The sequence below is a fragment of the Pogona vitticeps genome, chromosome 3 (assembly GCF_051106095.1).
Source record: "Pogona vitticeps strain Pit_001003342236 chromosome 3, PviZW2.1, whole genome shotgun sequence".
Taxonomy (NCBI): Eukaryota; Metazoa; Chordata; class Lepidosauria; order Squamata; family Agamidae; genus Pogona; species Pogona vitticeps.
Genome location: NC_135785.1, coordinates 99,563,463 through 99,577,620, shown reverse-complemented (window position 1 = coordinate 99,577,620; position 14,158 = coordinate 99,563,463). Strand labels below are relative to the sequence as shown.

The window sequence follows — 14,158 nt, the reverse complement described above, 5'->3', positions numbered from 1 at the left end:
ATAAAACATTTTATATTTTAGTGTTGTGAAGCATTTTTCAAAACACACATATTTTTATGCATAGTGTTTCATATGTGAGCAAGGAAAGCATTTTACAACCAACCAACCAACCCAACCCAACCCAACCCACCAACCAACCGCAAATTGCAACAAGAGCTTGAAATAAGCATGGATTGGAAGTCCTAAATATGTTCAAATTTGCCTAAAAGAAGAAAGGAGCCAACTTTGAACAACTGCCCATTCAGGAACACTTAACTATCTATTTCTTTTACGTATTCTTGCCACTCCATTCACTCTACTATTTGACCTTCTCCCCTAAATAGTCTTCATCCCAGCTGATCATTATGCAAACTACTATGCAAACTTAAGAACTACTGTCTAAGTCTGTTTCCTTTTTCTTCTCTCTTTCACCTTTAGATAGAAGACATGTGGACAAGAAGTTTTTAAATTTTTATTAATCTGTATGAGCTGTTTTAGACACTTTACATCTGGAAAGCAAGGGGAAATGCTTGTGATCATGTATGCCTGTGGGGAGCAGAGGGGGAGGAGTCTCCATCTAAATATTAGGGTTCTTTTGTATATTCCTCATTCCCGGTGAAAGCTTTGTAATACACACTATCCCACAACTGGAAATATTTCTGAAAACAGATGTTGCTACCTCATCTATGTAAGCCTTGCTAAGAGCCTTTTTTTTAAAGGTAGATATCTTCTCCTGCAGTTTTGATAGTGAGGCTATAATAAACTGATGGGACATGGTAGTAAAACACAGAAGCCCCCACTGCTTTTGATGGTTCACCATATGACAAACAGGCTGAACAGTTAATCATCTGTTATACTATATGAAAATCACATACCTTAATGTTTTCAGGGATACTGAGCTGCTGCCGAGTCTCTGTCAACCGTTTCATCATGCCATCCATGGTTTCTTCTACTGATGGACTCGAGGGAGCGCCTGCTGAGTCCTGATTCACAGTCTCTTTGGAGCTCTCCTGAGGAAGGTTTCTTTGAGGTTTTTTGAGGGGGCAACTTTCTTCTTCTGACATTTTGAGCTTCAGCTCTGTGAGGAAAATTCAGAGGACATGAATAAGCAAGTGCTTGCAAAGAATTCTGTTCACCACAAACACACACACAGAGAGAAAGATGGCACCATCACCATCTCACTGAATTGGATTGCTCAGATAATTTACACTACTTGAAACCTTCAAAAGTAAACTACAGTCCTTCAGCCATGTATGGAAGCTCACCAAAATGTCAATAAACAGAGCCCTTGGAAGTGGTTAACCATGCCCTTTTTCTGGGGGCATCCTGGAACTGTGCACCTTCCCCAAGACTATACAGACTGTTTTCTCCCTGGAAGCACAGTGGAGAACGGAAGTCTCCACCTCAAACTCCTTGGGGGGGGGTCATAAAATGCACCACAAAGCTGGGAAGACAACACTTGTCCCAGTGTTACTTTTAACTCTAATACTCTGTTGTTACACCCCATGCAGGATGTATTCAGAATGAAGAGAAATCCATCACAGAAAAAAAAATCATGTAATTATTGTGTATGCTACAAACCCCGCCTCCATGTATTTTCCACACAAACCTTGTGTTTTGCATAAAGAAACCTTGTATTTTATATAAAATGCATTTCTCTTTTTGCTTCTCCCTCCCTCAAATTTGTTATGTGCCATCAAGACAGAAGCGACTTATAAAAACCCTAAATGAGTGAGGCATTAAAGGAGTGGTTTGACAGTTCCACCTTCTCCATGAACTTCTGTGGCAGAGGAAGGATTCAAACCCAGACCTCCTGAGTCTGAGCAGGTGTTTTCCCCCACAGTGTCTGTGCTCTGCCAAAGCTTCTCTGGATTTTTTTTTAAAAGGCATCCTGCTCTCTCTCTCTCTAGCAATCTTTGAAGCTGTGAGGGAGAGACAGGATTTTGCCTGACTTAGAGAAAGCTTTGGAGAACACCAGCAATGGGAGAAATGTCTGCATTTCCATTTGGCTGTCAGTGCTTAATGTAAGTTAGGTAGGACTGTACTCACCTAACTTACATGAAGCGTTGGCAGCCAAAAGAAGATGGAAAGACCTCTGGAAGGCAAGAGGCTTGATATCACTCTTCTGCTGTACTCATAAGGACTGGCTGTCTCCAGATGTGCTTTGCCAAACACTGAGATCTTTGTCAGAATCCATTCTCAGGGTTTTCCCCAGCAAATCAAGTATGGGGGTCTAACTACGGGAGGAGATGATGCTCTGTGTCATCTGTACTGTTGTCATTTTGGCATCACACAAAGACTTTATCTTTTTCAGGACTTTTAGACAATTCAGTCTGTGTGGTCTTATGGAAGTTGTCAAGCTGCTCCTGTCGATGTTACTGTTTTGAATATGTTTTCCTATGTGTCACTTTTTCTTTATTGTGATTTAAATTTTCTAAGCTGTCCCAGGAATTTTACTGAACAGCAGGATAGAAGTCACTAAAATGAACAAATAACACAAAGGAGTGCCTCTCAAATGTAGCAGACAAATCAGGCTGCCCTCTTCTTCCAACAGATTCAAGCAGAAAATTCACAATCAGTTAAAAGTAGTCATTTTTTTTAAATAGCTAGGCTTTTGAAAACAAGATTAAATATGCAGGAGAATAATGGGGTGAAGGGGAAAGCACTGAACCACTGATTCTGTCCAGGTGATATTTGTTCCAACAATGCCAACACCTGCTAAATCTGCAATTTTGTCCAAGAGTTGGTACATAATTTCAGACCTCAGTAGAAAAGGGCAGGGCAAGGAGGGTATTTAACTCTTGGCTTTATAGTCCATGGCTTTGGAAAGGCAAGTGAGATCAGGAAAACTACACAGAAAAAAAAACCTTTCGAATTACAAGAAAGGAGATCTCAAAGTTAAGTCATGGTAACTGGACTTCTTTCTTATTAGGTTGAAACATTTCACTACTCATCTGAATAGGCTTATTAGATAAAGGATGGGGGGGGGTGAGTGAAAATCCCACCTCTGGGTGGAGAGGAGCTACAGAGGTGGGATTTCCACTCACCCCCAGTCCTTTGTCCTTCTAATGAGCCTATTCAGACCAGGGGGAAGTGAACTAATGTGGAGGATATATCAGGGATCTCCTATCAACTCTCTTCAGACTGAGGAAGATACCTGGATGAGTAGCAAAACGTTTCACCCTAATAAGAAAGAAGTCCAGTTGCCATGACTCAGCTTCCAGATAACCTCACCTGGATGACTGAGAGTCTTCACAGATATACAAAAAAGGAGACTTTGATTGTTAATTAAGAACTTCCTGATAGAAAGCACCATTGAACAGTGGAATGGGCTACCTTGAAATGTGGTAGTCTCTGCTTTTAAACAGAGGTTGGATGGTCATTTATCAGGGAACTGACTAGATGATCACTAGAATTCTTTCCAACCCTGTAACACTATGAGTCTGTGATTAGCTCCCTGTTCTGCAATCCTAAGCCCATCTATTCCATCTCTTCCCCTCCCTACTCTGTATCTGAAGCACTATCATCAATAGACTGAGAATGGTTTAAGGCACCCTGTCTTAGTGTAAAGGACACTTGAGGACACTTTATAAACTTCTTGCATGTACAGTAAAGTAAAAGTGGTAATGCCATGACAGGGTTACTACCCTTTTCAGGTCACTTAAGGTTTCCTAAAACTTCCACCTTCTTGTCTTGCAACACAGCCTGCATTGTTCTTTGAATGGGAAAAAGTATAACACGTTCACTCCCTCTTGGGCATAACCCAGATGCCAGGGATGAAGACTTGCGACTTGAAATTCACTGTCGGGTCACACTTGAATCACAACCCTCACTCAACTTGGACTTGACTTGGGTTTTTCCACAATGACTTGCACTTGACTGGTGACTCAGAACCATTTTTCCAACTCACTCATCAAGTCCCCCTGCCGTTGCTGCCTCCCACCGACCTGCTTCTGTTGCTGGCACTGCTGTCCTCAGAAGCAAGCAGCAGGCTTGTATTTCCCTTCCAGGAGCCAAGCCCACCTCTTCTGGCCATGCTCAGATTTCTGCCCAGAAGTAGCGCACTTGGCTCCTGCTTCTGTGTATGCCCAGAAGCTGCAGGCCTTGCTCCTGGAAAGGAAGTTGAACCTACTGCTTGCTTCCGAGGACAGTGGTGTGGGATGGCAGGGGCACGGGTAGGCAGGCAGTGGAGGTGGCAGTGGGTTGGTGTTATAAGTGTTCTTTCTCCCTAAAAAGAAACAGGGAATTAACATCATTTGGGTTGTTCAGAAAGGAGTGTCAACCATTCCCAGAATTTTTAGGAGAAATCTATGATTTTGAGACTCACATAAAACCAGCTAGAATATATAGTATGAATATCCTGGAAGAACACTGATTATCTTTCTAAAAAGATTCACTATGACATTAAATATCTGCCTTTCAGCTCTCCTTGGTGGAATTTGCACTTTCCTTTGAGGACTATTGGGGAATATCACTCTGGAGTAGAGTAAGCAACATGGCCTCTTCTGTTATCCATTAAATACCTCTCATTAGTGAAAGGGAAATGCCCTACAACAAAAAGACTGTACTCAATGGTTACGTCTACCTTTAAGCTGTTTACGACTTTTGGCCAAGTCATTCATCCATTTCATTACCTCAGGATTTGATATTTTATCAGCATGGGAAGGCTGAAAGAGAAAGAAAGGGTGTGTGAGAGAGATTATTAGTGTTTTATTATTATTATTACCTACACAATTCTCATCACTGACCGGCAAGGCTGTCAAGATGCACTCTAGTATTAATCCAGAATAGCCAACAAATATTCAGGTACACTTGGGAAACAATGCACAGCAAATATGAATTCTAGATCAGGTCAAAACATTGTTGGTTGCTAGGCCTGCTGCACAGCAACAGGATGATCTCCTTCATTTGTGTCAGATACAATCCAAGGCTGCTTCCAAAGTTATTAATGCTAGGGTCTAAGGCAGAAACAGAGAAGTATTTTTCCACTGAGAACCACATCCTTGCAGGGCTTAATCCTGTTGGGGTTAATGCCAGTGAAGTGCAGGGCAAAACCCCACAAGAGGCAAGAACTCTCTCTTTCAGCTTTCCTCCTCCCACTCCTTTCTCTTCCCTTCTTTCCTTCCTCTCTCTTTTTCCTGCCCTGGGCTGCTGGGAGACAAACAGACCATTCTTACCAGGGGTTTGAACAAATCATTTTCATAGGTAAATTAGGCCAAGGTTCTTGCAAAACTGGACTTTAAATGTAGTGTTAAAATCCTGCACTACAATTCCACTTTTTAAGTTGATCAGGTTTTCCTCTTTTCTGCCTTGATTGTATCAAACCGGGCGGCCTACCACTGCAGGGATGGGATATCTCTCTGAATTTTTCCTCATGAGAAATATTTCAGTACAGTTAGGGGGAAACAATGTACTGTCCCAAAATGGCTGGGAACACAGCCCTGGGTTTCTCTTTCCTACAGAAGCTTTTCAGAAGTATATCTTCCTTTTCCCTAATTCTCAAAAAAAGGGGGGGGGAGGGCAAAATTGCTGTATCCACTTGTAGAGAACACCAATGTTTTGTGTTTCTCTCCCGCAAACACATTTCCCCCTCTCTGTTTTTCTTCATATGAATGTGTGCTTGCTTTCAATTGAGCTGTGTTTTACTCCAGAGGTCCCCAACCTTTTTGGGACTGCGGACCAGCTGAGCCTCCGAGGAAGGCGGGGGGCCCTCGCACAGGTATGTGCGACTGCGCACATTCTCTCAGGAGCATGCACGAAGCAGTGGGGGAGAGCCTGCCCGCCAGCGCTGGTGTGAGCGCTCCCCCACCTCTTTGCATGGGCGCTCGGGCACTTGGGTGCATGCGTGAAGGGGTGGGGGAGCACTCATGCCAGCGCTGGCACGTGCACAAAGCAGGGGTGGGGAGAGGAGTGTATGCAGGGGGGGCAGGAGGTCTGTCTTCACAGCCCAGTCTGGCTTAGGCCACGGACCAGCACGGGGCCACGGACCGGGGGTTGATGACCTCTGTTTTACTCGGTTTGTGCATTCCTTCCTGTCAATTTACTTTCTCCATTTACTCACTCAATTTTCCTTATTTCTTTGTTAATCCAGTTCTATCGCCTTCTCACCTTCATTCTCGCTTTCATTCCCCTTTTCTTTTCTCTTTCTCCATTTCCTCATTTCCTCTCTTTCTCAATATTCCCCATTTACTTTCTCCCTCCATGTTTCATCCTATGTTTACTTCTATTTATTTTGCCCCTTTTCTCCCTTCTCCTCTCTTTTCTGCCTCTCAGTCTCCCTGTGTCTCTCTGCATGCTTTACTTCACAGACATATTTTGTTTCCCCTCTTTCTGTTCTTGTCTTTTTCCCACTGTGTGTGTCTGGCATTTTATGAGGATAGGGGCCAGGTTTGCGGGGGCGGGGGGGGGAGAGACATTCAAAATGCCAAATGTGGTCTCTTGGCTCAAAAATATTTGAGACTCTTACATTACAAACTGTATCTATCTATAGTGGAGCTGCAAAATAGGCAAAGATTAATCAGGGCAGATGTACATAACACCACCCTCGCTAACAACAGTTACAGCCCCAATGGTACTCACATATAAATTTAACCCAAAAGGATGTATTATAATTGCCACCAGAAGAAGAGAAACCATATGCACAGTTTCTTTTCACAAGAATAAATGAGACTGTGGATACAGCAAACTAAAAATGGAGAGTGAAGAACACTCCACCCACAAGGCTTCAATCACATCTCCTTTTTTACAGTTTTACCTGAATTTTCACCTAGTAAAAAATATTGAAGTTTTCATTAACTACTTGCCCTTTCACTGGTCTTCACTGGTGCTCCCTAATCTTTTTAGTGTTGATAAACCAGGATTTGGGCAATTATGACATCATTGCTTAAGACAGACCTTTATGATGTCAACTAATATTATGAGCTCATCTGCTAGCAAGCCATCAGCACCAGTCTGAAGTAAATTCTAACAATGCAAATTTCCACTGACGTTGTCCCTTGAGAACGTCAAGAACAAAACATTATCTCAACCAGCCTTGTGCAATCTGTCACCCACCAAACTGGGCACACCTCACACCTCAATCTGCTTATAATTTCTAAGAGCCCTTTCCCCATTCATATATGGCAGAAACATATACCCTTTTTTAAAAATGTTACTTAGCCTTCTGGTGTCTTACCCGATAATTCTTTTCTTGCTCAAACTTTTCTTCATATTTCCTGATTTTCCTCTTAAGACTTTGTAGGTGCTTTGTAACTTGTGCTATTGTCTGTGGTTCTTTTGAGTCATCACAGCTGCCTCTGGAAGAACTTCTTGGCCTACAGAATGAGAAAGTTATGCGAATGCTTCTCCTTAGTGTCATTTTACAAGGCAGGAGCTAGAACTGCCCTGGACTGTTTAAACCATACTGGGAGGAGGAGGAGAATAGGGGGAGGGCAGCAGTAAAGAGGAGAAGGAGAGAGTGAACAGAGGAGGGATAACTGAGATTGGCTATAACCTGGCCTGGTTTTCTTCATCTGAAAGCCATGAGATTTGCAAGAAGCTGCAAGTAAAGTTCTTCCCAGCATAGATATCAAAACATCATATGCTAATGTCTGCACACCAAGGTGTTCTTAGAAGAGCCAGCTGCAGTGATCATTTGTGAAGATGGCAGGCATAGACACAAGCTGACCTAGGTTGCACTGAAACTAGAAGTCTGTCCTCCAGCACCACCAACAGAGCAATCATGGTGATCATGGATGAGGTTACTAGCTGAACAAGGAATAAAGTCAGAAGCTGTCCTCTTTGAGTCTATGTTGGGCAGCACCACTGCCTGAATGCTGGAAGGGGAGAAGGAAGGTGGGATCAGAAGAGTTCTGTGACTACGACACTGCCCAGAAGGGACCACCACATGATCCAGCACTAGAGCTCACTTGGATACACAAGCACAAAACTGTGCCACGTGGCAGACTATGGATAAATGAACGGGAGCAGTGCAGGGCCTTCTCCCAAGAGCATCTGAAAGCGTCCTGGTGTCTCTACAAAGCTTACAAAGTTACTTTCTCAAAGGAATTTATTAGGTAAATCCCCTAGCAATTTGTTACCTATAATGCTGGAGGGTAAGTCTTTGGTAATCCCGTACATTAATGGTTACAGTGCTTTTAAAGTTTCCTTTTGATACAAAATCCATCTAAAATAGAAAATGCTCTAAAATGGGGTTGGGGAGAGAAATGCTACTCCCTACAGAGGAAGGTAACTTTATTTGAAAAAGAAAAGTGGTGATGCCTCCACTAAAAAGTGATGCATTGCCACTAATATTATTACTTGCAATGTGTTATTTTGATACTCTGAATTTCTGTGGAAGTATTGACATGTTGCAATGCTACACTCAGACTGCCTGAGAAGAAGCAAGATAATGTGTGTAAGGCCCCACCTGTACTAAATTTTTAAAACCGGCACTGAATATTATTAGTTAATTAGTTAGCTAGTTTATTTACATACCACCCACTTAGAACGTGTCTACTCTGGGTGGTTTATTTTCTCTCAGGAGAATCTAGCTCAACTTCTTTAATCCTAGGACAAGTTCTTTCATACTACTGTACATATACAGTGGTGCCTCGCTTAACGAGCGCACCGTATAACGAAGAATCCGTATAGCGATCCCTTTTTGGGGATCGCTATACGGAGCTGCCCCAATCGCCGCACTCGCTTTGCGACGATTGGGGCGTCCGGCGGCCATTTTGGAGCCGCCGAACAGCTGATCGGCGGCTCCAAAATGGCTGCGGACGACCTGAAATGCCCCCCCGCAGCGTTTTCGCGACCTCGGTAAGCAAGGGGAGGGCGCGAAAACACTGACAGGGGGCCATTTCGGGTCATCCGGCGGCCATTTTGGAGCTGCCGAACAGCTGATCGGCGGCTCCAAAATGGCCGCCGGACCGCGAAAACATCGCTGGAGGGGTAAGTTTTGGCGCCTATTGGAACGCATTAAACTAAGTTTAATGCGTTCCAATAGGCTTTTCCTGCCCCGTACAGCGATGTTTTCGCATAGCGAAGGTTAATCCGGAACGGATTAACCTCGCTATGCGGGGCACCACTGTATTTCATTGCCTCAGACATTTCACAAAAGTGGTACATGTTTGTAACACCTGTATTCTCATTCCATGGGCTACTGTCTAGACTCCACATTATGGAAGCCTCTATCCCAGCCTTCTCTGGAAACTGTAGTTCTGTAAATGAAGGCTACATGCTTAACAGGAATCTCAGAACCCAGACCAAAATACAACTCCAAGGATTCTTTCATCAGAGTTGCCACTACTTCCATTCATAAATTATCATAGGTTTGGTTTATGCAACTAGGCCCCAAAAATAATAATCTCCCATCAATAAACATGATGCTTGCTATACAGTAAGCAGCAAGAGAGCACAGGAGACATAATAAAAGAGAAACATTAATGGCTACACAGAAGAGATTCTAGAAAATATTAATATGAATAAGCTTACATCATGAACAGTTGAGCACTTGGTGGGGAAGGAGCTGATTCAGGGTCTAAATTAAATCTCTGGCTTTGGCTAAAAATAGAGCAGCGAGGAGACAGCAGAGGATTATCTCCATCAGTAATGTGATACAGCAGTCTGCTAGTCCCTAAGAAATGATGGTCTTCATGTCCATTGTCGGCATCTGCCTGACCTTCTTTGTTGAATTGTCCAGACTCTGCAATAACAAGACAAATCTGACAGGCATTCATAAGGCCAAGCTCATTAGCCCAGCACATTATAAAACAGACTTTGAGGTTCATCAGCAATCTCTAGGGAAAAAAACTGTTATTTAATATAGTGGAACAAGAATGCAACTTGTACGAAGAGAAGGTCATGTCAACAATGGAAAGTATGTGGTCTAGGAATAGAATAAAACTTTAGATTGCCATTCTCAGTATCCTTATGTGAAGAAAGTTCTACGGAACTCACTCAAATCTCCTTCTGGCTAAATATGGTTCAGATCAAGTTGTGGGATACAAACAAAATAAAAAGTTGCCATTACCCAACATTTTAAGCAAGGAAAAGCTAACGGGGACCAAGTGGAACTGCAGATATTGCTTTCTTCAAATATGGCTTAACATTTTAATGCAATATTATTTTTACAGAATGTAAGAGCAAGAAGAAAAACGGGAGTTCCTGCCTCTCATCAATAAAATTGGGCTTTATCCAGGTAGGAACTTGTCTGGATCCATCTATTCAGCAATCCAGTCTTTCTCACTGTAGCACCTTTGTACATTGTCCTTCACGGAAATATCTTAAGGACATCTTAACTAAACAATACTTTAAAACATTATTGAGCCAGTTTTTCCTCTCTTTCTCTTGTGTAACCACTTGAAACAGCCTGTCTACCACCAAAATGGAAACCGCTAGCAAAAGGGATCCCCCTCCAATGTCAGTAAACACAAAGGATCCGATCTAGATCAGTTCATAGTGCAGATGGTAGAGACATTAACTCTTTGCTCTCTGGCTGGGATTCCATTCTGGCCTACAGATCCACATGTACAGTTTTTATTTCAAGAGAATGATATATCTAAACAAACTAATCTCATCACTCAAATTACAGCTGCAAGGATGAGACCCTCCCACTTCAATCAGAAAAACAGTAAACGGACAATAACTGCCACCCCCGTACTCAGGCTAGGGTCCTCATCTGGATTGGGTCTCTTATCTTAACTTCAGAGTACCTAAGTAAGAAAACCAGCTCTAGACACAAAAGGATCCCATACTTCAAAGGTGGGGGAAGTGCAGCCCTCCAGATGTTGTCCAAACTCAACTCCCACCATCCTTCACCATTGGCTTTGCTGGGTAGGGAACTTGTAGGCCAACACATCTGGAGAACAACTCTTTGCCCACCTCTGCTCCAGTTTAACACTTAGGTTGACTACCTCATTTTTGCATTAGACAAATCAGGAATTTATTATGAGTTTAGAATTCATCACCCTGGCTATCTCATCCTAACAAACTTGAAGAACACATGTCTGACACCCTTATGTATATGCAAAATAGCTTTTACTTATATCTAATGACTTAAAATACCACCTGTTTAAGCCAACAGTTCAAGACAAACTAAAATGTTCCAATAATTTTAGGACTGTGTGCAGCTCCAGACAGTCTGTATGGCTGTCTGTAAAGTCTGTCATATGGATGAAAACCAGGAGGTCCAGCATAATCATATGGATGTCTGCTCAGGTCCACTCCTGCAGTATTCAGTGAAAATTACTTCCAGGTAAGTATGAAGAGTCATGAAGCCTTTATCTCAGGACCTGCATTCACACGTTACCACTGCAGCAGAGGAGCTACTTCTGCATTGTCAGAACCCCCTCCATGTCAGCAACAAGAACCACACTGCTGAAGTCACAGCTTTGTTCACGCAGAACTCTGTGTATCTACAAACCTTAAAGAAGAACAACATATCTACACAGCAAGTGATAGATAGGGGGAGATATGTCGTGATGGCAGCCAACCTCAGCAACTTAAATAGTACCCCAGGATAGACAGAACATCACGCAAGAAGTTTTTGTCTCACACAACCAAATATCTCACACACTCCTAGTCGTGGACCATCCCAAATTGTTCTCTAACCAACTCTAGAGTGCCCTCTTTCTTTCTTAAGCAGCTTACAGGGGGTTGGAGAGCTGGTGGGTCCTTCTGTCCCACCCGTTGTTTCCATTCCCACGGTGGACTGACAGTATTAAAGAACACCTGTTACATTGCAGTGAACGTTGAGGTGGCATTTTTCAAAGCGTCATGGTCCTTACATCTGGACAGTAAGTATGAGAACTTCATGTTGAATCTACACATGCATGCAATAGTATCTGCACTGAATTAGAAACCTCTACATTGGACTGCATAGCTATACCCTCTATCATAATGGGGAGTTCAGGCAAAATATCAATAAGCCATGTAATCATGAAAGACAGAACAAGTAAAGCGGATACCCATTTCTCAAAATTTGTAAAGCATGTACGAAGTAATCTTCCTCTTAAAATTGCAGTAATGTGCTAAAGCAATCCATAAATAGGGGTGGCATGTGCAGTAAATATAATTATGAAAGGGAGCTACTAATAGATCTCTTTAAAGGAAAAGCTAATGCTACATTCTGGCAGACATCATGACAAAAGAATCTGACCTAGTTTTTCCCCCTCAATTTCTAAATGGTACTGATTGACAGTTTCTATAAGTTATAATCCTGAATCAACAATGTTTGGCACAATTCACTCAATATTGGTTTATTATTTAAAATTAAAAGGAGTCCAATCACCTTTCTTTCAAATAAAAGAGTATTCTAGTTGCCTTTAAATACCACCCCCCCCAAAAAAATTCAATTTTTACATCTGTATGTATTTTCTCTCTCTCTTGGAACCCATTCTTAATTCCCCCCCCCCAAAGAAACACAACCCTGTATACGTATGCAATGACTGATGAACATGTTAAGAACTACAGAAGCAACTTCTAGAGGTAGAAGCGATAATCCTGATCCTTTCCATGGAGAATAATAGCTCCATGGGCACAGTGTTCCACGTAATCCTCAGCTAGCAATTACACAGACCAAGAATTGCCTTCGTCTCACACAACTGTGCATTCAAAGGTGCCACTTAGCTAAAGAGACTGAGGAAGCAGAACTTTTCTCTCCTGTAGGGTTCTGCTGGAGTTCCTCTTTTGTGAATGATGGCCAGGAAGGAACGATGTGTGGAACTGACTGTTCTGCAGCTCATTCCCTGGCCAAACAATACAGTACTTGCCATACAAAATAAATAGGGAAATAATAATAATAACAACAACATATTCCAAAAAGTGCAATTGTAGAGGTTATTGCTACATGTGAAGCTCTTTCTACAAAACAGATGCTCTGCACTGTCAGCTTTGACATTTCTTTAGGGAAGGAGTAAAGCCCCAAAAACAGAGTCTCTCCACATGCTGTAATGTTACAGCTCTGATCATTTCTCACCAAGGGCCGTGTTGGCTAGTACTGATAGGCACTGCAGCCCCACAGTACCTGGAGAGCCTCAAGTTGTCAATCCCTTGCTTTAGAAAGAAGCAAAAGAGGGCACTTGGAATCAGGGTGTGCTCATGTCCATCCAATTCCATTGGAAGCTATATTTACTGCCCTGGTTAGGGTAACCACAGGTACTCTTTTACAAACAAACAAACAAACAATCTTCTATCTGGAGAACAGTCAAAGGACAGTCCTCCTTCTGAAGGTGTCCTCCATTTGAAAGCCTGTCAGTTTCACATATGATTTAAAGTCAAAGAGCCTGAAGTTGCCCAGCCATGGTGAGCACATGGACAGCAGATTCAGCAGGCGCCTACTCACTGACTTCCCTACCTAAGTGAGCACTGGAATTCTGTTCAAAATATAAAATTATATAATTATTGCAAAAAATTAAATCATTTCTAGTATTGCATTACTACAGATAAATTAGTATATGGTTGCGTGTCTGAATCTTCTTTGTTGTGCTTTTTCTTAATCCATGTCTGTCTACTTGTTCAGGATTGGATCCAAATTGTACCACCAGATCTAAGGCAGCCTAGCAGCTATGTCAAGAACCTGACCACTCTCCAATTTGCACTCCCTATCCAGCACCATAAATAGGATACAGGCCTACATTCCACTTACTGGGGCACAAAATTTGTCCAGATAACCCTAGTTTAGCCAGGATTGCTAAACCTGTGTAGCCTGTGGGGGGCAGTGTTCTTTAAATGCTAAAGGTTAGATAGATAGATAGATAGATAGATAGATAGATAGATAGATAGATAGATAGATAGATAGATAGATAGATAGATAGATAGATAGATAGATAGATAGATAGATAGATAGATAGACAGACAGACAGACAGACAGACAGACAGACAGACAGACAGACAGACAGACAGACATCTTACCTTTAGCATTTAAAGAAAATAATTTCCTGTACTGTACAAAAATTGGTACTAAGACTTGAACACTGCCTTTTTCTGATCAGAATTATCTCAGTAAAGGACGTCGCAACTTGTGAGCCTCCATGGCCATTCAACTATCAACTTATATACTCCCCAGAGCTTAAGGAATCTTCTTGATTATGTTGCCTGACTCTGCAAAATGGGGCAAACTGACAGGCACCCGACAAATGCAATCAACCGCATGTGACACCCGTTGAGCCAATCTGCTTTAGCAAGGATGAAGAGTGTA

The 14,158-nt window shown here is 42.3% G+C and overlaps 1 protein-coding gene across 3 annotated transcripts in view; it reads right to left on the bottom strand.

Annotated features, from left to right (window-relative positions):
• FAM13C (family with sequence similarity 13 member C) overlaps window positions 1-14,158 on the bottom strand; it is a 76,867-nt gene that overhangs the window by 19,164 nt on the left and 43,545 nt on the right. For all 3 annotated transcript variants that reach the window (XM_078390950.1, XM_072995125.2, XM_078390951.1), the window contains 4 exons: window positions 9,454-9,664; window positions 7,154-7,292; window positions 4,565-4,646; window positions 855-1,057 (listed from right to left, as the gene is read on the bottom strand). In XM_078390950.1, the coding sequence (XP_078247076.1) occupies window positions 855-1,057; window positions 4,565-4,646; window positions 7,154-7,292; window positions 9,454-9,664 (635 nt within the window). The remainder of the gene's footprint in view (window positions 1-854; window positions 1,058-4,564; window positions 4,647-7,153; window positions 7,293-9,453; window positions 9,665-14,158) is intronic.